We start from the raw sequence: 26,761 nt of genomic DNA on the forward strand, positions 1-26,761 counted from the left end.
CTTACACTTTTTTGAAATATGCCGAAATTGTATTTTTATATTAAACGTATTGTCTAGCATGCATGCCTCTTATGTTCCAAATAAGTTTTAATGCTGATTTTTAAAGACTTCTGACAGAGAAAGTAGAATAGATTATAACTGAGTCATAAATTGCATCAAGGCTGGAGAATGTACTGCATCACAGAGCAAAACAGGCTAGGATACCAAATTTCTTAAGATAAGCAATTGTTTTACCAACTCCAGCTTTCTGGGGTAAAGCTAAGAAATGGATTTGCTGATAAATGCCTCTATTCAAATACATTCCACTGGAGCTTCCCAAGAAGGTTTAAAATGCTTAATTAAGCAGTAATTTCAAATACAGTTATCGACACTTGAAGAAATACATTCTACTTCATGGACTCGCAAAAGTGTTGTAATAACCAAAATGAGAGCACTGCTGGCTCCAAGAAGTAAACACAGTACACCACTATCCACACAGGGGTAGTCAAACTGCAGCCCTCCAGATGTCCATGGACTACAATTCCCATGAGCCCCTACCAGCAAATGCTGGCAGGGGCTCATGGGAATTGTAGTCCATGGACATCTGAAGGGCCGCAGTTTGACTATCCCTGATCCACACTAACCAATGAGCTGTAACACTTCTAATTTATGTTAATACTGCATAGATTATAGAAAAGATGTTTATACTGCTCTCTTAAAACTTACAGCCTTGCTACAAAAGTAGAGTGAATGTTTGTGACAAAAAAGTGTAGTACAAAGGATTAAGTTTAAAAATCTGAAACATTAAGGTGGCCAACAAAAAAGTCTTTCCAAGTATAATAAAACCACAGTAATTGGAGCTGATCGTACCAATGTCTGGTCAAAAACTGTATACTTTCCCAATCCATCCCATGATGTTTTCCTGGTCCCCCGCTGCCGCAGACAGTTCAGCTGGTGTTGCTCACCAAGGCCAATGTCAAAGAGAATTTGGAATTCTTTGCTGCTCAATTATTTTAAACAAATGTTTGTGTTGCCATGTTTGAGAAAGGTTCTGTACTTAACTGAGCAAGGGTATGCCTAGTACTAACACAGCCTAACCATAAATCGTTTCTTATGTGAAAGATGAAAACTGCTCTAGGACATTTACTGATACTATGTCAACAAGATACCTAGAAAAGATGCCATCAAAGCACTGACTATGCAACAACCTTCACATGACTATTACAGAAAATAATGTCTTTTATCCCAGCATCAATAATCCAAACCTCCTAGTGATCCAAATCTGACACCCTGACACAAAACCCACTGACAATATAAATAAGCATTTCTGCCTTCCTTGATCTTCTGGTTAATTAAATCCTTTTTGGATTCCCCAGATCGTTTGGGTGATAGTGGGCATAACACTATAGCGTCACAGACTAAACAACCCCCCCCCCCCCGCAAATTTCACTCAAACCTAGTCATCATCTTTGCCTGGCAAAATAATTCCATGCTTCATCCATTTAACTCCTCTTGTGAGCCAAGACACTACCAGATAATCAAATAGCTTTAATACAGATAGCAAACCCCCAACTTCAACTTAAAACCTAGGTAGCTATAAAATCTACCATTGCTCAGTCAAGCCTAAACTTTTTCTTCAACATTGCACGTTTTCTGTAAAATTCCAAAGGGGATATTGTCTATATTTAGATCAGTAATAATAAAGAAAAACATGTACCTTTCTGTTGGGATAACCACTTTGACTATGGCTTGCGACAGAGTCTGTATATGAAGTCACATCAGATAATAAACATAGAATATGTGAGTATTGTTAACAAGTAACAAGCAAAAAAATACATATGCATTGAAAATACTACACATCTATCACAAGTTCTGCAGGCAATCACTGCTGCGAAGTTATACACTACGCAATTACATAAAGAGCAAATGTGTACAGGTGAACCATAACCGGTTCACTAATTTAAAGAATGAGAACATTCCTGACAGAATGTGCATCAATGCACTGAATAGGTACTATACTGATAATGGCCCCAATCCAGACAGAAATGCAATAAGATCACTTTGTGCCACAAAGCTTTTACATTTTTCCCCCAAACAGCAGTAACTCTATACTGTTTTAGAAGCTGTTTCTAAACCCGTCCTAAGTTTCAAAAACAGCTTCTAGGAAAGTACAATGAAACTGCTTTTATAAAGAAATGCAGTCAAGACTCCTCTGTGCACAAGAAGCATATGAAAGGGCTTGCTGGATGAGGGCCAATTAAAGAAATTGTATTACATCTATCCATTCTTCCATGTACTACTTTAGCCCTTAGCAGACTAATACTCCTGACTGTGTAACTAACATTTGTGATCAGGACTACAGCATGAGGGGTTGCCCCTACCCGCCGTCTCTCCTTGGGAATCAATTCCAACATATCCCACTGGCTTTAACTGCAATAAGGTATGGCACCTACATCAATGCTGAGTTCCTGCTTACCCAAGATTTGAATCCAACTTATAAATGTGACTTCAAATCCTGCTTAGGCAAGACTGAAAATCAGCTTTTAAGGTTAGTTAACATCTCTGATTTAACAGTTAACCATGGATGAATAAAATCAGCAGCAGTAATATTGGGGAAGTGACCAGGGGAGGGGGGGGGGAAGATGCAATCCCACAATCTAGTCCTAATTCAGTCAGGAGTGTTAGGTTTGCACCAACCTCTAATTCCCAAGCCTCCCAGTCCTAAGAAATCCTATAAAACTTTCAAATCAATGTGACTTGTGTTTAAGAGATACTTACCATTTACTGTTATGCTAAAAGCTAATATTCTTCTAAAAAAAATCTGACAGTATTGATCTCAAAACTATCCTCAGTGATTGGCTCGAGTTAACTTTCAACAAAGAAGTTATTTGTGAGTTCATCCTAGTGTTAATTTATCTGCATGAATTTAAATTTAGCCTTTAAAAAGTGTACATAATTTTGATACTGCAAATCTGGCAGCTAATAACAGGGGGACATAGGAGAAAAAAAACCCAGGGAGTTTGGAGGGGGAAAAACGTGGTGGACAGACTTAAAATAGTGATTAAAAAAATGGCCCAATTCTGTGGCCTAATAAACCAGGTGATTCCTCAGGAATGAGGCTTCTTAAACTAAGGCAGGGTACAAGTCAGTTGATCTAAAAGTTGAATATTGCAATTCTATAAAATAATTGCAAAGACTACCATAGATTTAGCATTTTTACAATATGAGGTATGGCCCTGGTTAACTTTTTACCTTCTCAAAATCCTCCTTGTTTTTTGGTGGTGGCAACATTGGCGCATTAGGGTTCTTCAATCTCTCTCTGGGCTGAGCATTAAATGGCAGTCCTGATGGAGGTGGTGGGAGAGTGTGCTCCATCATAGAAGGAGGAATGTATATAGGATGTGGAGGAATAGGAACAGCTTTGCCCCAGCCGAGTTTCATCTCAAAAGACATGATCATTTTGCCTGGTAAATAAAATATAACATTGCTTTAGAAATATGTGAATGAGCAGCAATATCAATGTTTCAGTAGAAGTGTGGGTCTTTGTTTACCCTTATGTATTGTCATTTACAGTAAAACAGTTTCACATAAATAATGCTGCCTTTTCCCAAATAGCATATTTGTCTCCAAGTGAGACCACCCAAACAGATCAGATGAGCTTCTAAAACTTGAAGAACAAATGAATCTGGATAGACTATGTATACCCTAATAAAACCTAAGCATGGCATGTTCTAAAGTCCAGTCCACATCACAGTATTTTACTACACTGAAAGAGACAAAGTACTGTTTTGTAGGTGATTATATGACCTTGCAATTTTTAACTGGAACTGCTAAAATCCAGATAATTCACACAACAATGTGTAGAGCAGTTTAACTATTAGATAACTGACTGAATAAAAGATGAAGAGCTTCATCTGAAGAAAAACACAGATGTTAAGAACATCTTAGAGAATTTAAAAGGCATCTGGGTTATGTAATTATATATGGGGTATGATCCAGCCTGTTCATCCACAATTTACCCTTCCACTTGAACCGGAAGTGTATGGAGTTTCTAATTTTTTAGCTGCTGCCTCCTGAGCTGCATTTGACATTATTCATGAGGGTCTCCTGATCTTAAAGAGAAAGGGGGAGCAGGGCCGTAGCAAGAAAAAGGCAACTGGGATAAATACCTTTGGATTTCAGTTTACCAGTGTGGTGGACTTACAAAAGAAGATAGAGGCAGGATCTACAAGGTACAGAAGCTCTACCCAATCTAATCTGTACAAATCAAAACTGGCCTAAGTAGCAGAACATTCATCTGTAACCACTTTGCTATCAGTAAGACAGCTGTGTGTGCCCACTCTTTCATACTGGTAGACAGTGCAGTTGCCAGGGAAATCTCTTTGTTCTGTTTTTCTGACATTCACAAGCTGATTTTTTTCTGTAGCCCCTTGAAATATATAATGCCAGTTTCCAGCCTTCTCCTTTGACTTGCTTACAACCCTAGCTGCCAATAGTGATGACATTTTAAGAAAAGGTTACATTTGAGTTGGTTCAAACATTTTTTTCCCTTAATTTAGGAATATAGGAAGTCTGATAAGTGCAATTTTCTCCCCAAAAGTTTAGTGCTCTTCCCAAAGTGACTTACACTGACAATGTTAACTATTACCATTTAAATTCTTCAATGCACGTTCAGCATCTCTTCTGTTCATGAAGGCCACAAATCCACAATTTCTTTCTCTTGCTCTTTCTTCATCAGTTCTTGGCCACATAATTTTGACACTCGCTAGAGGTCCAAAGCGTCCAAATTCTTGGCATAACATCTCTTCATTCATCTGTTGGAACAAGCCAAAGGATGCATTTCTCATGTTTATGTATTGTCACAGAACTGTGGTTATAAAAGAAAAGCAACTGAGAGACATTACGATAAGGAAGCTATAGCTAAAAAGTATCCCGCAGTTTTTTTATTACACTGTAAAAGCCAATATGTAACAGGAAGCAAATCCTACTTTCACACTTCTGTTTGGGAAACTTGCAACTGCTGAGACAAAAAAAGTCTACAGAAGACAAAAAAAATCCACTGTGCTTTTCTTTTTTTCAGGCCCATACAATGCAACAAGTCTGCCTCTCCCCATATGGGTCTGGCTGCTGGGCCAATATTCATCTGGCACCAATAATGAAAGGCCACTGTAGTGTGGGGAGATAGGGATGACTGAAGCCTTCTACACCAATGGTTTTTGTGTAGGAATTAAGGAAATGGCACATCCAGTTATACTGAAGTGTTAAAGGCCTGTGGAGAACTTCTTGTGCAGCTGTCTTCAGAATAACAAGTTGGTACAATTTATACCACACTTCACAAAGCATCGGGACTGAAGGGTATATAAGTAAATACCTAACACCTGGGAAGCTTTTCTGTAAAAACCCTCTGGAGAGAAAAAAATAGGCTAAGTTCAACAAATGAATGGTAATTAGCTCCTTCAGTAAACAGGAATGGAGCTACGATCCAATCCCTGCTCATCCTAGCCACAAATTCACAGGATGATTCTGTGTAAGCCTCTATCTTAAATGTAGTCTCCTGGCTGTAAAATGAGAGAAAGAGACCACCTCATATGACTGTTGAATAAAATAACTGTAAACACATTTATGCATTCTGCTAACTATATACAATATACTAATTACATATTACAGGCATGGAAACAATTTGTACAGGAAAAGCTGGCTTTAAAATGTTATTAAAACATCAATGGCTGCAATGATTACCTGGGGATTAATATTTCCAAGGTACAAATTTGTTGTGCTTGGATCTCCTACGTCATGTGAACCTGGAGCATAGTCATCCAGGACTAAAAACAAAAAAGAGAGAACCAGATGTAACTCAAAGCATAAATTTCCAAGTAACAAAAGTATTTATTAAATAGTTATGAAACTATATTACCACCCGAAGATCTGTTTCTTCTTGAAGGGGTATCCACTAAAGAAAAAAAAAAAAAAAGAGTACCTATTTAGTTCAATGTTTTAACTGAATCAAAATATAATACCATGAAAACCACTTACTAGAACGACGCTGTCCATCTGAATCTGACTGAGGTGGTTCAAAACGACTTAATCTGCCTTTGGTTTTATGCCTTTCATCCCGTTCTTCTTGAATCCTACAAAAGAAACATTGAAGATTTTATTTATTTATTTATAATTTAATTTATACTTCCAACACAGTCAGCCCTCGGCGGCTTACAATCTGATAAAAACAATAAAATATTACAATACAATTTCCATAAAAACCCCTTCGATTAAACCCCAATAAATACAACATAACAATCCAACAGATGGCAGATGGTGGCTGGCTACAATTCTAATGGTCATACATTAAAAGTTCTTTTAACAATTCACCTTAAACATATATTTTACTATTAAAGATGTTTTAAAATCTACATTTAGTGCAAGCCACCAGGTTATCAGGTTAAACCTAATGTAGGAAAATATATCGTTATCCATCCATTTCTTTAAATAAAACACAAAATGACAACTAACATTCTGACCATTGAAAGTATAATACCAGCATATAATTTTTATATTCCTATTATTTTGCCTGATTACATAGTCTTGAACATGTTTACTCATGAATAAATGGGTTCAATTGGATGTACCTTCTGATAAGCATATTTAGGATTGTAACCCTTTAGTCAACTTTTTTTTAAATTCACTTATACTGAGCTCTTCTCACTGGGACTCAAGGAAATGAAATGACAAAAGGGTGATACCACAAAATCAAAGCTGCTAGTCTAGTGTGCACAAAAGTTAGTGTGCACATGTGTACCTGATGAAACAAGGAAATTGTAAAAGCTTGATCAGGATTCTCAAAGATCTCAGTTCCATAATTTTAGGGGGGAAATCATCTATAGTAGCATGTAGCATCATGTAATTCAGTGCTGCACATCAACAAATCTTACCTACATTGTTTAACACAGAGGATCAAAAGACTGCTAGTTCTGGCTTCAAGGTAGGTATATTTTTCCTGGATCACTTCTATGCCCATAAAGTAACGAGACTTATTCTCTCCCCCACCCCTCCTGCAGGTTAATAGGCCCCTGAGAAGCTTGAGAGGGGTTTGGTGATAGTGGGCCAAACAGGGTGGTACTAGGAGTCTTGTTATTAAAACAAGGAAAAGGTTACTTCATGATAAGCCAGTTCTATTATCTGCTACATATTTGCTATAGAATATGACCAAGATCTCTAATCGCATTTTTCAGTTTCTTAAGAGTTAGGAGCTGTACTGTTCCATGTGGGGCATGTTGATTCAGACAGAGGACCTCCATCTTGGCTGGATTTAACTTCAGCCAACTTTGCTTTAGCCAATCCACCACAAACCTACAGACACCTAGCCAAGGAATGTTGCTTTTGGGGAACAAGAGACCTTCAAGTACAGCATATAGGGGTCTACAGTGGGAAGGATTAGCAAAAGTGTGCTAACTTCCTATGATGACCTTTGGATCCAGACCACGTGTTATTTATTTTTACTTATTATCCACTGTAATTAATATGTGTTGGATTTATCTTATATTTTCTGCAAATGTTAAAATAGTGCACATAAATTCTTTAGAAAAGGAACTGTAGGCTTAAAGTATTTATTGGTCACTGATATCTCTGATGATGTTAGAAGAGGCTACATTAAAATTGTATTTTAACTAAATCAAAGACCCAAACAATTTACCATTGGGATTCAATGGGAGGTTTTCTTTCATCATTAATTTAGAATGCTGTCCTAAGAACATTTCCCTTGGAGCAACCCACAATGATTAAATAAGACCTATTTCCAAGAAGACCAACTTAGGCTGGCTTCTTTAATTACACTTAAGGTAAGTTTAAGACGGTTAGCAATTTGAATCCCCAGCAGTTACCTCGTAAATCCTACAAGGAGTCAAATACTTACTGTTTTAATTCTTCTTTAAATAGCTCCAAATTACTCTTTTTCTTTTCTTTTTCCCCCTTCTTCAAAGGCTAAATATACAAATTGCAAAAAACTTCAGAATATGCAATTTTTTATAACAGGCAGTACCAGCTGCATTTTGATTCATCATTATGTTATATATTTTCCCCTGAATGCTATTATCATGATAATAAATTATTCATTGAGAAATGCAACTAAAAGACCTGATCCTTTACGCCACTGAACAGAAGAGCAGTTCTTTCTATAACCAGATTTAAACACACTAGCAGCAGTACAAATACACAACTGAGTCCTCCAAAACTATACTGATACAATCACAGAAATGGAAGAGATGGTCTTTGTCTTTCAACTAAGGACATAAGTAATGCTAAAAAACTATGAGGCTGATACTGGGAAATTGGAAATCTGTAACCCTCTGCAGGACTGACATCTAAATTCTTTATTCTGTCTACTTAAAGAAAAAATAATATGATGTCAGGAATGTGAACCTTTTTCAGTTCTCAATACGGGTCAGGGAGAGCCCAAAGAACTTGATGCCATACAGTTAGGTTTACAAAAACAAATACAAAATACACATCACATGATGCTGACCAAGATTAACTTTTTAAAATTTCATAAGATTCATGTTACAGACAGATGCTTTACAAAGATTTACCAGCAAGCTTATAATTCTATTTACACATCTTTTTGAAATTCCATTATTTCTAATGGAGCAAGCTTAGATCAAATTTTGGCCAATCCTAAAGTCCAGTTTTCACAAACATCATATGACTATGCCACTTCAGGCTACAGGGTGAGGAATGATTTATCATTTCTCCACTCATTTTTTAAAAATGCCTTGCACTCATAAAATTAACAATTCAGGGAGAAGGCTAATCAAGAACCTGAAAATCTTGCCCTGCTCCAAGAAGCTCAAACCAGTGGTACATTGTTCTCTCTTCCCCCATTTTATCCTCACAACAACTCTGATAGAATAACCTAAGCATGTGTGCAATTGTCCCAGGTTTAGCTTAATAGTGGGGTTTTGAACTGGGCCCCCGGATCCTAGACCAGTAAAAACTACTTTCACTGACTTCATTTTATTCAATTACCACTCAAGATTTTCATTCCAGAATATTTTCAATCCAGGGACAAGATTCCAAAATTAATATACTGTATTTGGCGGCGTATAAGATGACTGGCCGTATAAGACAACCCCCCAACATTTCCACTCAAAATATAGTTTGTTACATTACAGTAATATGGGCCACTATGGGCAGCTATGTCTATCCCAACTGAAGTGCACCCAGTGTATAGGACGACCCCCCCCACTTGGAGGCATGTTTTTCAGGGGGGGAAAGTAGTCTTATACGCCAGCAAATACTGTAATTTGGTGTACTGGTATATGCAGGCACTTCTACTTCAAGTGTTACATTCTTGAAGAAGACACACAATACAAAGGTAGAGAAAGAGCAACTGTTACTCAACACCTGTTACTCTTCGTAACAGGTACTATGTTTGATCAGAGCAAAGTGTTCAGTTTTCCAAGTCCATGAGTTAAACATTCAATTACACCAATTTAACACAATGTAATACAATGTAAAAGAGCCTCTTGTGGCGCAGAGTGGTAAGGCAGCCGTCTGAAAGCTTTGCCCATAAGGCTGGGAGTTCAATCCCAGCAGCCGGCTCAAGGTTGACTCAGCCTTCCATCCTTCCGAGGTCGGTAAAATGAGTACCCAGCCTGCTGGGGGGTAAATGGTAATGACTGGGGAAGGCACTGGCAAACCACCCCGTATTGAGTCTGCCATGAAAACGCTAGAGGGCGTCACCCCAAGGGTCAGACATGACTCGGTGCTTGCACAGGGGATACCTTTACCTTTAATACAATGTAATTCAATTATAGCTATTTAACATAGTATTCTGTCCACCAGAATCAAGTAAACTTAGCATTAGCTGTGAGGTAAGAAGGAGGAAAAGACTTTTGAATTGACAACAAATACATACAGGAACAAGACTTCGGTGTGTTGCCGGATAGCAAAAAGCTGTCATTTTAAGTGTCCCTGTAACTACGACAATATTTCATAACAAAAGTAAAGAATACTTATCCATGATTGCTCGGGTGTTTCAAAGCATTTACAATCACCAGTCAAACGTTCTCAGCAAATTTATTCACAACATTTAAACTTACTGGCTTTTTGGTTTCTATCACTAGAAGGGAGGGAGGTCTCTCATTAGAGGATGACTGACTTTGCTGGGGTTTTTGATCTGCAAATCGTGATGAAGGCTTGTAGATTTTTCCTCGTTTTTCATCAGTTTCATGTTCTTCTGAAACACAGGCCAGTAGTTACTGAAAATGTCTAAATGAACAAACTTGCCAGGATCCAAAAGAACTACTTCAAGCAAGCCAATATATCCCTTAAATAGGGATAACCTAATGCAATGAAAGGAATTGTCTTCAATGTCTTTTCAGTTTGAAAGAAACTGAAAATGTTTCAGTTGGAAAACATGCAGAAGGGTCTACTGTTCAAGCATCACAAACCCAAAACCTTTTTTGGCACACATAATTATTTATGTGATTCTTTTGGATACTGGCAATTACCTTGATGTGGCTACTACAGATACAGAATGTTTGTCAAACATTCTTTAATATGAACGCACAGGTCAGATGTCAGGTAATGTACCATTCTAAAGTAAAGCACAACATTAAGACTATTCTTGAAACAGAAAATATGATTTCTTCCATTTTAACAAAGGCTATTACTGCATCTGTATAAAAGTACAATTTTTAAATGGAGCCAAAGTAGGATTTCCTTTTTTAAAACTTTAAAATAAAAAACCCTTTAATCAACTGCATAATAATCAGCCTTACCTTTAGATGCATTAACAATACCACCTCTGACAAATGTCTTTACTTTATTCCCATCACTTCCTTCAAAGGCAGCAAGAAATTCTTCATAAATTTCTGCAGCTGCCTTTTCATCTTCCTGTATATACATCAAATATTAAGTTAGTTATTAGTATTAATGAACTACAGGTCCACACATGGCTTCATTTTCTAATATTTGTGCTAGCCTAGACTATACTCAACTAAAAGCATGTGATTTCCCTTTTTGTACTAAAAGTTCCAGACTCAAAGGGTAAAGGAGAAATGTGAAATGCAGACTAGAATAGCACAATCAGAAATATAGGACATTGCCCGGGTTTGAAAGGGTGCACAACGGTGGCTTCCAGTTTGTGTTTAACAGGGTTGAAATGGTGTACCGCTGCAACCTCTAGTTTGTATTTAACATTTGTTTTTTTTTTTAGGAAGAGACAAATTATATTGTGCACCTAGCACATCACACACCATGCATTTTCAGGGTACTAGAAGGAGGCATGCATACTATATTATGTGTTCAGAATCAAATTATAACCCTATTGTATACAGACTCTACTCTTCTGAAAAATTTATGGCTTGCTCTTCTAGCCTAATAAAATAATTAGGAAAGAGCCATGGTTAATTATTGCCATCAATAAACAGACACACATCTTCCCTGTTGGAACTGATAGGACATTAACATCCAGCGGACATAGAGAAGAACAATTCTGCCTAAGCACTCAAATATCTCAACAGACTTCTATCTAAAGGTGGGCATACAGTAGCAAACGATATACTATAGAGACTGCATAAGGAAGGGCTATTATTCAAGTCAGAACCTCCAATTTAATGGCAATGTTTTGGCAAAGAAGCCCGGTAAGCAGAACACCTCCAGCCACTTAAATAAATTAGTTTGCTATAGTGTTACCTTCTTTTTCAGTTCTTCCTGCTCCTTCTTGCTTAAGGTTCTCTTGGCAGCACTCATTTTGCCAATACTGAAAGCTTTAAGTTTGCTTTCTAGAAGCGGCTAAAAGAGAGGGGGAAAGTACCAAAAGAACAGGTTCACAAAAACACAGTTCTATCTGAAACATTTGTCATGTATATATGGGAGGTATTATGTGTAGAACTTAGTTTTATTTCCAATACATAAGCAACTTGAAATGATAGCTATATATACATTAAAAGGAATTTATATCTTAGTGTTCTGATCAAGCCAAGTCACATAGGACAGTTTTCCCCAAGAGAACTGGTAAGGGAATATAAACTGAGGCATATAAAAAGTATAAATTGAGTACAAAAATAACAGTATTATATAAACATGCCAATCACTGCCATACTAGTTTATATATCTGTATTCTTTATTAACTCAATGTTGTATTGGCTATTCGCTGATACATTATTAGAAGTTTAAGAACTAAAATACATATAAAATAAAAATAAAAGGAAGTAACTGTCTGCCATGTATAAACGGCCTAAATAAATTCCAACTCAAAATTGCCTTGCTGGTAGAAATGTGAAAGCCCAGAAGAGGTATTAAAAATGGTGGGAAATAGTTCTCTTCCTTGGAATGACTGATTTAGGGCAATATGATTCTATGTAAAACTATGCAATTGTCTTAGAATCTATGTAAGAAGTAGACAATAATAAAACCCTGCATACCATACAAATACACAAAATAGTTTCACAGATGCTACTGATTACAAGTATCCAATTTTGTTCATAAATAAAATGCTATAATATATATGGCACTATACTGTGGAACTACTTTAGTATTAAAGCTTAACTCAATACCCTAATAAACTGGTAATGCTACTATGACTGGAAGCAACTATTTCTGTACAAATAACACGCTTCCTTTTGTTTACTACAGAATGTTTTCCTATTTAATTTCAACATGTCCTTTTCCCCACTGCTCTGCAAAAATTAAGATGGGCTGACCAAGTAGCATGGGGCATAGTAGTTTTCAACTTCCTATCCCTTTTATTATGCATATATTATATAAATATACCGTATTTGCCGGCGTATAAGACGACTGGGCGTATAAGATGACCCCCCAACATTTCCACTCAAAATATAGTTTTTTACATTACATTACAGTACTAGGGGCCACTATGGGCAGCTATGTCTATCCCAACTGAAGTGCACCCGGTGTATAGGACGACCCCCGCACTTGGAGGCATGTTTTTCAGGGGGGGAAAGTAGTCTTATATGCCAGCAAATACTGTAGTTTTGCTTGTAGAAAACCAAGGCAATTAAGTAAATAGATGAAACAGTACAACTTCATATTTAATTAAGCTAAAACAACTATTCAAGTGGAAATTTTCCAGCTCCATTCCTTGAACAAGGGTTACTAAACAGCCACTTGCTCAGAATAAAAACTTAATCCTGAAAGCCTATTTTACAGAATGAGTAGTTATTTATATTTCAAATAAAGAAAAAGAAATAATCAGCTGAGCAAGTTAACATAGGCTTGTTTAACCATTCACAATTTATGCCATGGACATAAGGCTATAAAGAAGCAGAAATCAGACAATATGTCAAACATAACGATCAGGGTTTCTACTTCTTTGGGTGGACTCCATAGGGTCTAGCCAATATGCACATGCAAAAAAGAGCAAGCAAATTTTAAAAATCAATATAGATCTCTTAACGCGTTTCCTAGTCCACATACACCCATCAATGGGATCCAACCACAAAACCAAAACTTATTTCCACATGCATCTTAAGACTTACATGATTCTCTGGAGACCCAGGGGCACGTGTTGTTTCTGGCATCCTGGTCTAAAGTAGAAAAAAATACAAAAATCATATATAACAGGAGACATATGGTTTTCAGAACACAAGCCACTTTATATGCAGTTATCTAGCTTGATCTACATGGGTAGACATGTCAGTCTGTCTGTAGCAGTAGAAAAGTAGCACCTTAGAAGACCAAAACCAATTGTGGCACAGAATTAGCTCTAACAAGTCATTGCTTCAGTTATTTAGATTGTTTAATTTGAACATCCTCAATCTTCCTTATACAACTGAAGGATCTAGAAACAACTGCAGATTTGCAAAAGTTAACAGAGTCAGAAGGGTATAATTCTGTTTAAGATGACAGTGTAGGGGGCCTAAGCCTGCTGCTAAAGGGTGTAGGATAATGACTAAGCCTTATTCCAGGCCATTTACATACAAGGAATTTACCCCTGCCCCTGTCCTCATGATGTTGGCAGCAACCCGCGGCTGTGCAGGAGTTAGCGCAAGTTTGTCCTCTTTGCCTTCACGATGAGGGAAAGTAGTGGAATCTGCTTCCTCTTACAACAAGGCGAAAACTGGGGAAAGCCTGTCTGAAAGAAGAAACGTGCAACAGCCTCACTAGCATTTTGCCCGCCCTCCCCTCTTCTTTTCCGGATTGCGAAACTTTTTTTTTTTTAATGGTGCAGTCCAAGTTGTAATGGGAACACAAACCGACATGCCCATGTATCAATGGAAATAAAATGTACTGTCATAATCTTTTCAAAGTGCACAATAATATATTGGCAGCAGTCAGCAACCCATTCATGTTTTTGTTTTCTGGTAGTAGAGCATGAATGGGGAAGGGGAGGGGCATGTCATGAATGACACCTCTCCCCATTATCATGGTGTCCATGTTCTGTATTCTTATTTTGTATTGTGAACACACAAGACATGTTTATGAATCCCAAAAAGAAATCAAGAAAAATGTTTTATTATTGTTGCAGGCCCGCAGAGCAACATGGAAGTTTCCTTTAAAAAAATAAATAATTCCGTCTCCAATTAGTACCAAAGAGGGAAGGCAGACTTTGGTGAGGGGATGTCATAGGGCTGGAGCCAGACATAATTTGGCAGTTTAGAAGATGCCTGCATCTCTACCCTCTACACTGCCATCCACTGATCTACACAAAATGTTGCTCCTTAGGGGTTAGCAGACCCCAAGGAATGATATGTGTTGGATCTATAGCAATAAGGAGGAAATTGGTGGAAACTGTCAACTTAGTCTGGAAGTTATATGCTTCATAATTTCCATGGCTCCAATTTCCATCGATAACAAGCCCACCAATGCAAAGCAAGCTCCCTGTACAACTTGTTACATTTTCATGTCTTCATTCATTTCCGTCCTTGCTGAACTTTCTCCAGTGGTGAAGAGAGAAGGTACAAAAGGCAGAAGGATTCCCATAAATATAAAGACGCAACCTATAAATCTAACTACTCTTATTTTAAACAGTTTTATTGGTCTGTGTGTGACAAGTGTCATTATCTTGTTTTTATAATTTGCCAGGCACATTAACGAGGGTAACATAAACATTTTCTAAATAAATATTTTGTATTATTGGTTGCAATTAATATATGTTACAAAAGACATCTGATTCATCAGACTCTTATGAAAATAAGCATGCCTACATTTGTCCTTAGAGCCTCTTGTGGCACAGGGTGGTAAGGCAGCGGCATGCTGTCTGAAGTTCTGACCATGAGGCTGGGAGTTTGATCCCAGCAGCTGGCTCAAGGTTGACTCAGCCTTCCATCCTTCCAAGGTCAGTAAAATGAGTACCCAGCTTGCTGGGGGATAAAACGGTAATAACTGGGGAAGGAAATGGCAAACTACTATGTATTGAGTCTCCCAAGAAAACGCTAGAGAGCATCACCCCAAGGGTCAGACATGACTTGGTGCTTACACAGGGGATACCTTTACCTTACATTTGTCCTTATGACAACTGCCAAATACAATTATTTGTCATCACTGGGCCATGCTTTCAAGTGAAACCAAAATTCAACATATTTACTAATTCCCCTTTATTTTCTCCAGTATTTCAGCAACCCAAAATAAATGCAACAGAAAACTAGGTTTATGCAACTTACCTGAACAATGTACTCTCCCATAGAACAAACACTTAAAACCAGCCTACCAAACTAACCATAACTTTCTCAAGGCAGAATAAATTTGAGTTCAATGGCACCGTTAAGGCCAACAAAAATTTACTCAGGGCAGATTCAAATCAATATTAATGCTATGACACTAGATCAGCGGTTCCCAAACTCTTTTGGACTGCCACTCCCTTGGCTCCCAGGCCACATCCCTAGTGCCCCCTCCCCCATGTGAACACACACCTCTTTCTTGGTATTGTTTATTGCAAAATTCAAAACATGCTATAATGCCTACACTTCTTTTTGGGTTGTTGCGCAGCAGCCATATTTTAGTCTGGGGAAAAATACATAAGTTCTTCACAAAAGTCATTTGTAAAGGCCACTTTGGGTTCTCATTGGAGAGAAAGACAGGGCCGAAAGAAAGGAGAGAGAAAAGCAAGCAATGGAAAACCCCATGGCCAGGAACAAGCAGGAGAAGGTTTTTCCAGCCTTCCAAAGACGCAGACTTTTAGAGAAGGGCTGCCAACTCTGGGTTAAAAAATGTCTGGAGATCTTGGGTGAAGTATGGGAAGGACAGAGGCTCAGAAGGAATATGATCCCATCCAGCCCACCTTCTTCAGGATATAAGCAGGGTTGGCCCTGTCAGCACTGGGATGGGAGACCACCAAGGGATCCAGGGTTACATTTCTGGCCCCAGAAAGGCTGCCTGTACCTCAGTTGCCTGGACAGAGATGTCGCCTTGGATAACAAGAAAAGCACTCTGCTACACCACTGTCAACACTCATTCAAGCCGTTACCTGACTGCTCTTATTGACAATACAACATACATACAAGCATATTGTTTAGAGGTGGCTGCAGTTCGTTCCATAATATAATGTATATAATATGCTATTAACTTAATGCTTTAATAGAATAACGTTTGAGTCCAGTGGCACATAAAAGACCAAGAAAGATTTATTCAAGGTACACGTTTTCGTGTGCATACACGCTTCATCATATATCTATATACCTGGAATAAAACTTTGTTCATCTTAAAGGTGCCACTGGACTCAAACTTTGTTCTGCTGCTTCAGACTAACATGGCTATGCACCTGAATCTATCCTAATGTATTAATGTTACAAAATTTAATTAAATATTCAAATATGCCCTATGGAAACTCTAAAGACTTATTTCTATCCAAACACATTAACTGTCTTTATTATAAGATGTTTGCTATCTATTTTCAATTTTTATCTTCAGTTCACAAAAACGAAGACATGTGTGCTAAGGTAGCATGGTGTGCGGTTTACTGCTCTTGTTCTCTTTAGTACTGAGTACATTTGCAATTTTTATAGAAAACGGAGCCATTTATACTTCTACATTTCAGAAATATGTCAAAGTTTTGAGCCTGGAGGCATTGCTGAAGCAAGTGCTTTTAACCAGGACTGTTGGAAATTGGTACACTCCTGTTAAGAAGTTTCCCTCATTAAACTGAATGTGCATGAATTAATTCGATAATTACCACACAACGGAAAAACAGAAAACCTGAAAGAGGAGGAAAGCCAAGAGTAGGGGAATGGAACACACCACTGATTAAGGAAAGCACAGGTGCTTACCGGTCCTCCTGATCCGTCAGGGGCTGCACTGCAGCCATCAATTCACTTGAATGAAGGCAGCAAATAACAAGTCCTGCCTTACAATGGCCCTGCTCACTTGCTGAATAGGCTGGCAGGAATCAGTAACGTCCTGGCATGTGCCATGGTGCCTCTGGGGACTACAGAGGGGCCCTCTGATGTACTAAACTATAAATTATGTATGTATTTAATGCTGTTAAAGAAGTTCAGTGTTACATGTCTTGAATTTTCATGCCAACCTTAACATGCAAAGTGAGTTTTTTTTACAATAAGCTTTTAAGATGAAAATATAACAGTCTTAAGTTCTTATGGTCACATGATAAGATAGTACCTTGTCAATCAACTTGTGCTTAGAGTCATTTTAATATATTTAAGCCCTATTTTCTACCCAATGGATACCAAAACTGTTTTCATTCCCACCCCCTTCATTTTATCCGAACAACTTTGTGCAGTAGATCAGGCTTACAGAATGACTGACCAATGGTCATCCAGCAAGCTTTCATAGTAGAGTTGGATTCAAACCTAGCAGCACTATCCTAAGTAGATCTACGAAAATCCTTCTAGGTAAGTGTTCTTTGGGTCTTACATTTTAATAGATACACCATGCTGGCTTTTACATGCTTCAAAAGGTCACTGACCTCCAAGATTGAATATGTGAGTCAGAAGTACAATAATCTAGGTCATTTGAAAATTCTAGTCAAAATACATGCATATGCTGACTACAAATACCTAGGCATTAAACATGTTTAGATAGGAAAGGAAACAGACAAAGACCAGAGCACAGAGCTAAGGATCCAAAACTTCTCCCAAATCAATTGGTAACACTGCATAGCCTATTCAAAAAATACCCCCATGGACTCTATAAAAACATACATTGTGGTCTTATGTTTTCATAATCAAGATCACAGCACAAGCACTGAGTGCACATGCCATCTAACCCTTATATCTCTGTACACACAAATAAGTACACAATTAAGCAGTTTTAAGACTACTTTCAGCCTTCCAGCTCTGGAACTATTTTATCATAAGTAGTCTTATTTATAATACTTAATAGGATACTTACTTAATAGGAAAATATTTCCCATTAATAATACATTATGAATACACATACACGAAAACTTTGTGGCAATGCAAGGCCAGGGGCCATCATAACCTCCCACAGAACGGACACACAAGAAGAGGCCTTTTTAATATATGTATTACTATTATATTATATTATGGAAAACGTCACACGCTCTTTTGGCTTGCAGAAAATAATAAGCTTGCATCCGTTACACCAGGAAGCACAAACGGAACAGCGCCGACAAACAGGCCAAAGAGAAGTCGAGAGGTGCTAACTATTACAATAATGAATAAAAAGGCTGAGACAAGGAGCGGCAAAAGGGAGAACGATGTCGCGGACGTAACAGAAGAAAGCATCTTGCTACCTACGCTCCTTCATCCTTCCCCCCAAGCAGCCCCATCCTCAGACGCTTGTTAAGGGAAGACTGACCGCGCGGGGGGAAGGGGAAAACAAACATCCCGACGCTTCAGCAGAAAAGCGGGATCGCAGTTTGGAAGCTTCGATCTCCTAAATTCAAGCAGAGCCCTCCCACCTTCCCCAGGGATCCGCTTCACTCCATGCCCACCTGGGGACAGGGCGAAAGCGGAGAGGGGCTAGGCCGCGAAGCAGCCTGCAAGCTAGCATTCTCGCTCGCCTGCGCATCGCCGCCCCACGACGCCGCGCGTGCCTCCACCCCAGCTCCCGCGCCAGCTCAGGGCCCGCAGCTGTTTTTCCCGCCTCCCAGTTTCCCCGGAGAAGCGACGCGGCTGAGGCGGCCCCCGAGGCCAGCTCACCTTCCCACTGGCCTTCTGCGAACCGCCAGGCGTCTTGTCCGCCATCTTGACTCTCTCCCCCGCTCAACTTTCGGCGCCAGAGAATCGAGCGCCGAGTCCCCCGATTGAAGAGACGAATCGAGGGCGGAAGGAGGGGCAAGGCGCAACAAGTCGATTTCCTCCCGGAAGATAGAAACGGTTGGTTCGAGAAGCTTAGCCCCGCCTCCCGCACTAGGTTGGCTGCAGAGTTTGATGGACGCGGCGGAAGCGCCTCTCTCCTTCGGCGGCTGTCAGAAGGGCTGCTGGGTCGGAGGGGCTGGCTGCGTCAGCCGAGGATGCACGTAGAAGATCAAAGGAAGGAAGCTCTAGGGCTCGGAAAGCTTCTGTGGGGATCGAACTGTTCGTCTTTCGCACTTTATGGCCTTTTAACCCTGTCGCTCACATGGTGGATCAGAGGTGGTTTGTGTGTAGGTATACCTGTCTGTATATATACATTGAATTCATGCACCTGAGGAAATAGGCCCTAACCCACAAAGAGGCTATCCTACTATAATCCTCGAAACCTTTCCTGCATTGATAGTTATTTATAACAATCTTCATAAAACTCACAAAGCACACACAGAAGGTTCGTCATAATCTGAATCGCCATGCAGTATCTGAAAAGTTGCCATTTCTTCATCCCTGCCTAAAATGCATATTTTTAAAAAAATGTTAAGCACTTCCTAGCCATAGACACAGTGCATGCATTTCCTTTTCTATTATGTAACATCAGCTTGGTGTAGGGGTTAATAACAGTGGCTTCTAATCTGAAAAGCCAGGTTTGATTACCCGCTCCTCCACATGCAGCCAGCTGAGTGACCTTGGGCAAATCACAGTTCAGTTAGAGCTGTTTTTACAGAGCTGTTCTGTCAGAGCTCTCTCAGCCTCATCTACCTCACAGGGTATCTGTTGTGGAGAGAGGAACAGAAGGTGATTGTAAGCTGCTTTGAGACTCCTGGCAGTGAAAAGTGGAGTAGAAAAAATAACTTCTAATCTAAAGGGAAAAAATGACATCTTATTGTTGTTGTTGTATTTATACCCCACCTCCCCTCGAAGGCTCGAGGCGGCTTACATAACCCATCCCCTAAAAACCATAAAATAACAATAAGTTCCAATAAATTTACAGTAGTGCCAACAATGATGGCTTAATCTTACTCATTTACTCTCCGCATCCTCAACTTCAGGAGGGGGGGGGGTGACACTCTCGACCGCCAGTTTGTGAAGAGGGGCTGATCTTCTTACCGCCCGGCCTCAACTATATGCCTGGCGGAAGAGCTCTGTCTTACAGGCCCTGCAGAATGCTGGTAATTCCCACAGGGCCCTCAGCTCTTCCGGGAGCTCATTCCACCAGGTTGAGGCCAGGACTAAGAAGGCCCTGGCCCTGGTCGAGGCCAGGCGGGCTTCCTTGGGGCCGGGAATGACCAATAGGTTAGCAGAGCGTAAAGCCCTGCGGGGAATATACAGCAAAAGGCGGTCCCTCATATATGCTAAAAACACTCAGGTCCAGATGAACCAAAAACATATGAGGGGTATTATGATCTCACATATTCTATAGATATATCCTAATGTAATGATAGACTAGGTAAAAGGTAAAGAGATTTTTACAGCACAGTCCTGAGGGGCAGGCAAAAGTGCTCAGGGGACTCAGCTGACAAGGTGCTTCACCCGTGAATCTCTGAGACATGCTGATGTATCCATGAACATGCGTGAAGTTGCCTTCTATTGAATCAGACCATTGGTCCATCAAAGTCAGTAACTCTCCAGGGTCTCAAGCAGAGGTCTTTCACATCACCTACTACTGATCCCTGCACTGGAGATGCTGGCGATAGAACCTGGGACCTGCTGCATGCAAAGCAGATGCACTGCCACTGAGCCATGGCCCTTCCACTCCTGTACACTGTTGTTGCACTGTGGCCAGGTGCTGACCAGGCAATGTTACAGAGCTCCACTAGAGCACCACTGGTGCAACCTCTGCACCTGTAAGTGAGTGAGTGGGTCTGGGAATGTAGCAGGAGTTAGTCAGCTACCCAAACTACCCCAAGCTAGGGAGTACTCCCCAAGAACCAGCATGAAGTTATGCCAGCAAAATGTGCAGCATATCCTATAAGCATTCACGTGACAGCCCACAAGCCCCAGTATGGCACAGCATGACAACCACAACCACAGCAAATAACATGACTCTCCAGCCAAACCCCCACCCCAAACCAAATCACACCCTCAACTTCCAAGTGGGGCTTGGCGATGTCCTGGAATTGCAGATCATCTCCAGACCATAGAGATCTGTTACCCTGGGGGAAATGGCTCTTTGAGAGTTGGATTCTGTGGCATTATAATCTGCTTCAACCCCTCCCCACAGCCCACTTCCCCCAGCCTCCATCAACAATGATCCAGGAATATCCTAGCTCAAAGTTGGCAACCCAGCACCACATGAACCTGAGCCAACATGCCCCATAGCTCAGATGACAGGGTATGGATCATGGAACTCTGATTCTGTTGTATGCACACTTAGAGCACACAGCACTCACCCTGGTGTAAGAAATGCACAGTGGGGTCACTTAGCATTTATACCAAAGGGAGAGAGCAAATCTTGTTGTGTGATTAACATGTCCCTTTTCAGAACCCTTATAGGTATCCCATATCCAAAGATGTACACCAAAGAAGCAACTACATCTTAACAGACCTCCCCCTTTCCCCTCATATGCACCTTCAACAATGCAAGCCCATACAACTAAGGCCATCAGCATGTGAGGCACCTGGACCCAGCACTATGCCCCAGATCATGAGATGGGGCATACTTCCAGGAAAGTGTACCTAGCAGGGCTGGGTATGATGCTAGGAGTGATAATGACATAGATACTGTCAGGCCCATATCAGTCTGTTAGCAGGGACCTTAGGTGGGAAGAATGGGCACAGCTCTGACAGGACGGGCCTGTGACTAGCCTCAAAATTACCCAGCTCGCTGCACATGGGGGAGTGGGAAATCAAACAAGGCTTTACAACACTAATAAACAGGAATCTTGTCGCATATTAAAGTGTGATCAATTTTCTGAATATTGCTATTTTAATAATGTCAGATGTATGTAGATTTATGTCCATTAATTCTTTTGCACAGTGCCTGTCTGGTCTGTTTATCCTATGTAGCATGCAGAAGGGCATTGTCATGTTTTAAATGTATGTATATTTAAATTAATGTATCACAGCTGGGGTACAAGCAAGTCAGATGAACCCCAGATGGATACTTGGGGGGCGGGGAGGTCTTGTGGCACTAAAAGGCAAACAAATCCATGATGGACTTTGTTGTGCCAGAGAATTCCTGCGTATTTTTGCTGCAACAGACTGATAGGGCTATTCCTGAAAGATATTTTTTAAAGGGAAGCTGTAATTCTCCTCACCACTAGAGGGTGTATGCAACATATGGTGTTCCCAATGGAAAAATATGAGATACAGTATATAGTAGATAAATATGTCAATCTCACTATATTTTTCTTTGTCACCACTACTGGTTTGCTCCTATATTGATCAATACATTGGTTTCAGTGGGCTTTGTATAGAGTAACTGCATTGAAAGTGCCATGCTGAATAAAGGAAAGACATTATTATTTTAATTTGTTTATTAAATTTGTACACCACCCTCCCCTAAGGCTCATGGCGGTTCATATAGAACAAAACAGAACAATACATCAAGATCACAGATTATAATGAATGAAAGGTCATTATCACAGCCCTAAGAATTTACTACTAATATTAGATTGCTAAGGCAGGAATAATGGGACTACCATTATGGTACTGATCCAGAACTGGCAAATTGATAACTTCATACAGAGTGAAATGACAGGAGAGGAAAGGGGAGCCAGCTTGGTGTAGTGGTTAGGAGTGCGGACGTCTGGTAAGTCGGGTTTGATTCTGCGCTCCCCCCCCCCAAAAAAAAAAGCCAGCTGGGTGATCTTGAGCTCACCACAACACTGAGAAAGCTGTTCTGACCGAGCAGTGATATCAGGGCTCTCTCAGCTTCAGCTACCTCACAGGGTGTCTGTTGTGGGGAGAGGAAAGGGAAGGCGACTGTAAGCCGCTTTGAGCCTCCTTTGGGTAGAGAAAAGCGGCATATAAGAACCAACCTTCTTAAGAAAAGAGATGCTGCATGAGAATACAGGAGGGTAGGCTTTGGGGAGGAGAGGGGCCTCAGCAGGGTATAATGCCATAGAGTCCACCCTCCATAGTAGCCATTTTCTCCACAGGAACTGATCCTGAGATCTCCAGATTCACCAACCCTATATATTGCCAAACCTAGAGGCTGGAAACCTACCTACAAGTTTTAAGAAGTAGTATGTCTCCAGACTGCATCTACAGAGAGGTAGAAAAATGACAGTTCTGCCTTGACTGGCCTTATGTACATATTTAGGCATAGAGTTTTTGAATGGTAAAAATAGTGCAGTACATTGATTAAAAGGAGAAAAACCTGGATATTTGGTGAGTAGAGCCTGGAGATCATGGGGCTTGGGAATGGGAAGGACCTCGGTGTGGTACAAAGTCATGAACTCCACCTTCCAGCAGCCATTTCTTCCAAGGGAACTGATCCTTGAGTTGTAAAAGTGAGAGATCTCCAGGCCCCACTTGGAGATTGGCTACCCTAGCACGAGCTAATTCAGGGCAGGGAGGATGCATGTAGAGCAGCACAAGGCCAAACACCCAGAGAAAATATAGGATTTGGCTGAACAGCAGGTGGAATCCAAGATAGGATGCTTGGTTTAGAGAGATCAAGAGATGATAAATGCCCATGTGAGAGCACGACCAACCTATGGAGCTTCCAGCTGTCCACTTTGGCGATATTCCATTCATTTTACCCAACTTCATTAATCCTTTTAATTATCTACCAACTGTGATTTCCCCCCCTAGCTTCTGTGCATTCTCATAATGAATAAATTCTGCCAAATTAGTAGGGGGGTTCTACTAACACATGCTGTATGAAAAGGAAAAGTGTAATGGAGCTCTAGCTGTAATTTGAAAGGTTACTCCTCTGTAACAATTGATTTTATATGGCAGTATATCCTTGAATTCCTGCCAATTCATGCAGCTGCCTTTTTGGTATATCAGAAGCCAGGGCACACCGAGTGTATGATAATGCTGCAGTGGCAGGTCTTTGGTCCTGAGACTGATGGAGATATCACAATGAGACATGAGGTAATAAAAAATAAATACGGCCACTATTTCTGCATTACATTTTATGTTTTAATACAATCTAACAAGCTGGGCTGGATCTAAGTCCTGAAAGCACTCTGTAATTTCACAGTATACTATATAAAGGTCTGGGTTGGAAAATATCTGGAGATTTGGGGGTGGTTCCTGAGGAGGGTGGGGTTTGGGAAGGGGAGAGACCTCAACAGGATATAATGTCATACAGTCCAGCTTCCAAAGCTGCAATTTTTTTTAAAGGGAAACTGATCTTGACTGTCTTGACAGATCTGGAGATATATTCCAGAGTTTTGGTGCCACAGCCAAGAAGGCCCTCTCCCTAGTTGCCACCTGCCATCTTTCAAAAGACAGGGGCACCCGATGCAGGGCCTCAGACAGTTCAATGTGAGATTATTGTCTAGATGACTTTTTATAAAAATGTTCTTAGGGGAGGGCCTTTAATATCTCTTATGTTGCTGAAGGTTAGACTTGTGGTTACCGGTAGGAGGACATAAGAAAGTGATAGCCTAGTTTGTTTGTTTTTCACAACAGTCATGGATATTGTGACAGAAACCAGGCCTGCCCATCATGACATGTTAACTCCTTGCCTGAGTCCGCAATCAGTGTTTTTCACACTGAACATAAACACAGTTGGGGGAGAATGTTGCACTATTTTGGTGCTTAAATACCATTGATTCACTGAGATTTAAACATCTTAACTATATACAGAATGGAATGTAATCCTTACATAGGTGTGCAGCCTTTGTATGGTACAGCCACACTTTTAATATGTAAGAACTTCAGTCCCTACCTTTTCCTGTTAAGAATGTAAAGTAACACAACTAGATAACACCTGTGTTCAGAAAGCTGTTACCAGCTGAAGCAGACAATAATGCTCTGATTCAGTATAAAGAAGCCTTGTGTTTCTCTGAATGTAATAAACTCTGATATATCATTGGTAGGCAAAATCACAAAATTCGGGCGCACTTACTTTGACCATATCATGCAATCCAACTCAACCGAGAAAGCAATTATGCTAGGACTGGTCAGTGGAAAAAGGAAACCAGGCTGACAAAGGGCACAGTGGTTAGACACGATCAGTGGTTAGTGGTTAGACACGATCAAGATGGACCAGAACACTGCACGACTGAGAGACGCGGTATGGGATCGGGGATCGTGGCGACAGCTGTGCCATGGGATCACCGAGAGTCAGACATCTGAATGGCTGACAACAACAGCAATAGATGGTGAATACCAGCACAGTGATAGCACTGTAGAGAGCAACAGCTCAGGCAGTTCTGGATCACACCCATCTCATCTAGAACATATTAATACTGGCTTAAACATATAAGCAGTCCCAAGAATTTTAAGATGATTTTCATTCTAAACAGATCTGCATTTATATAAGCAATGTTCTGATTAGGGGACTAAGTTCTTAAAGCTACAAATCATGCAAATATTCCCAAATATTCCCTCTCCTCCAATCTGACAACTCAATTTACCCTTTATGTACGGCGGCAGCTACTCTGCGCTGCCGCCGTGCCGTTACCCGTGAACGCATGGGGGTGGGGCATGCAGGGCTGCCCCGGTGTAGTGTGCGCACACACGCTTTACACCAGGGCCAGCGGGGTAAGCGGCAGCAACCAGGGGATGAAGTGGGTAGGGGCCAGGGGGAGTGGGGGGGCCGGGCCCCCTCCACACGCTTTGGTGGGGGCAGGGGGATGCCCCAGCCGGCTCCGTGGCTCCGCGGAGCCAGCAGGAGTGTGCAGTATCCCTACAGGGACACCGTAGGTCGGGGCTGGGCGGGCCAAAAGTCCCGCGCTGGCAACTATGCACAGTGCCGACCCACCCCAGCCCCTGCAGGTGCCCGCAGTATCAGGAAGCTGTGGAAGTTCCCGTGTTTCCATAGCGCGGGCCTTCTGTGGCCCTGGGCCAGGCTGGGCCCTGGATGGCCGTGACGTCTGGCATAATCGGGGATTTTCCCTGAAGCCCTGTACCTGCCACGTCGGACATTCTGGCCCATGCATAATGGATCAAATATGATGTATATTTGGAAGTAATTAAGATTTTCGAAGTAACTGTAATTATCACAAAAAGTCTAAATAAAAACTTCCCAAAAGGGCTGTAGGGTCATGACCAAGGATTTATGATGGCATAATTAAGTAATCTTAGTGTTTTCTCAGAAAGAAAACTCATAGAAAATGCAGAAATATATTAAATTGTTCTCTTACAGTGCAACTCAAAAAAGTTACATGTTTCTAAGTCAATTGAAGCCAATGAAAGGGTATAACTCTGTTTAGGATTTGAACAGTTAAGTAGCACTGGATAGTCACTTTTACATGCAAAGTAAAAACACAGAAATTATGCTGTTTTCTGGACCAGAGCTCATTTTCTTAATGATATACGGATACTGGATGCAGGAAATATCGCATCAAACGATACGTAGCAGATTGTGGAACCCATGTAGACATGTGTATGTGGGGGGAAGAATTGGGAAAGACTGCTCCTCCTCTCTTGTGCAG

The 26,761-nt window shown here is 40.5% G+C and overlaps 1 protein-coding gene across 4 annotated transcripts in view; it reads right to left on the reverse strand.

The window, feature by feature from the left end:
• The window catches only part of U2SURP (U2 snRNP associated SURP domain containing), a 40,343-nt gene extending 21,135 nt beyond the window's left edge, over nucleotides 1-19,208 (reverse strand). The window contains exons 1-12 of one of the 4 annotated variants that reach the window (XM_077348757.1): nucleotides 19,053-19,208; nucleotides 13,473-13,520; nucleotides 11,668-11,766; nucleotides 10,752-10,866; nucleotides 10,071-10,207; nucleotides 7,886-7,953; nucleotides 6,013-6,107; nucleotides 5,894-5,929; nucleotides 5,719-5,801; nucleotides 4,628-4,793; nucleotides 3,232-3,443; nucleotides 1,697-1,740 (exon numbers count right to left, since the gene is read on the reverse strand). In XM_077348757.1, coding sequence (XP_077204872.1) covers nucleotides 1,697-1,740; nucleotides 3,232-3,443; nucleotides 4,628-4,793; nucleotides 5,719-5,801; nucleotides 5,894-5,929; nucleotides 6,013-6,107; nucleotides 7,886-7,953; nucleotides 10,071-10,207; nucleotides 10,752-10,866; nucleotides 11,668-11,766; nucleotides 13,473-13,520; nucleotides 19,053-19,097 — 1,148 coding nt within the window. In that variant the 5' untranslated portion in view covers nucleotides 19,098-19,208. Of the gene's footprint in view, nucleotides 1-1,696; nucleotides 1,741-3,231; nucleotides 3,444-4,627; nucleotides 4,794-5,718; nucleotides 5,802-5,893; nucleotides 5,930-6,012; nucleotides 6,108-7,885; nucleotides 7,954-10,070; nucleotides 10,208-10,751; nucleotides 10,867-11,667; nucleotides 11,767-13,472; nucleotides 13,521-19,052 lie in introns of those variants that run through there. The other 3 variants (XM_077348759.1, XM_077348758.1, XM_077348760.1) reach the window with 3 other exon arrangements.
• Nucleotides 19,209-26,761: the final 7,553 nt, after the last annotated feature.

This window comes from Paroedura picta, chromosome 8 (assembly GCF_049243985.1).
Source record: "Paroedura picta isolate Pp20150507F chromosome 8, Ppicta_v3.0, whole genome shotgun sequence".
Lineage (NCBI taxonomy): Eukaryota > Metazoa > Chordata > Lepidosauria > Squamata > Gekkonidae > Paroedura > Paroedura picta.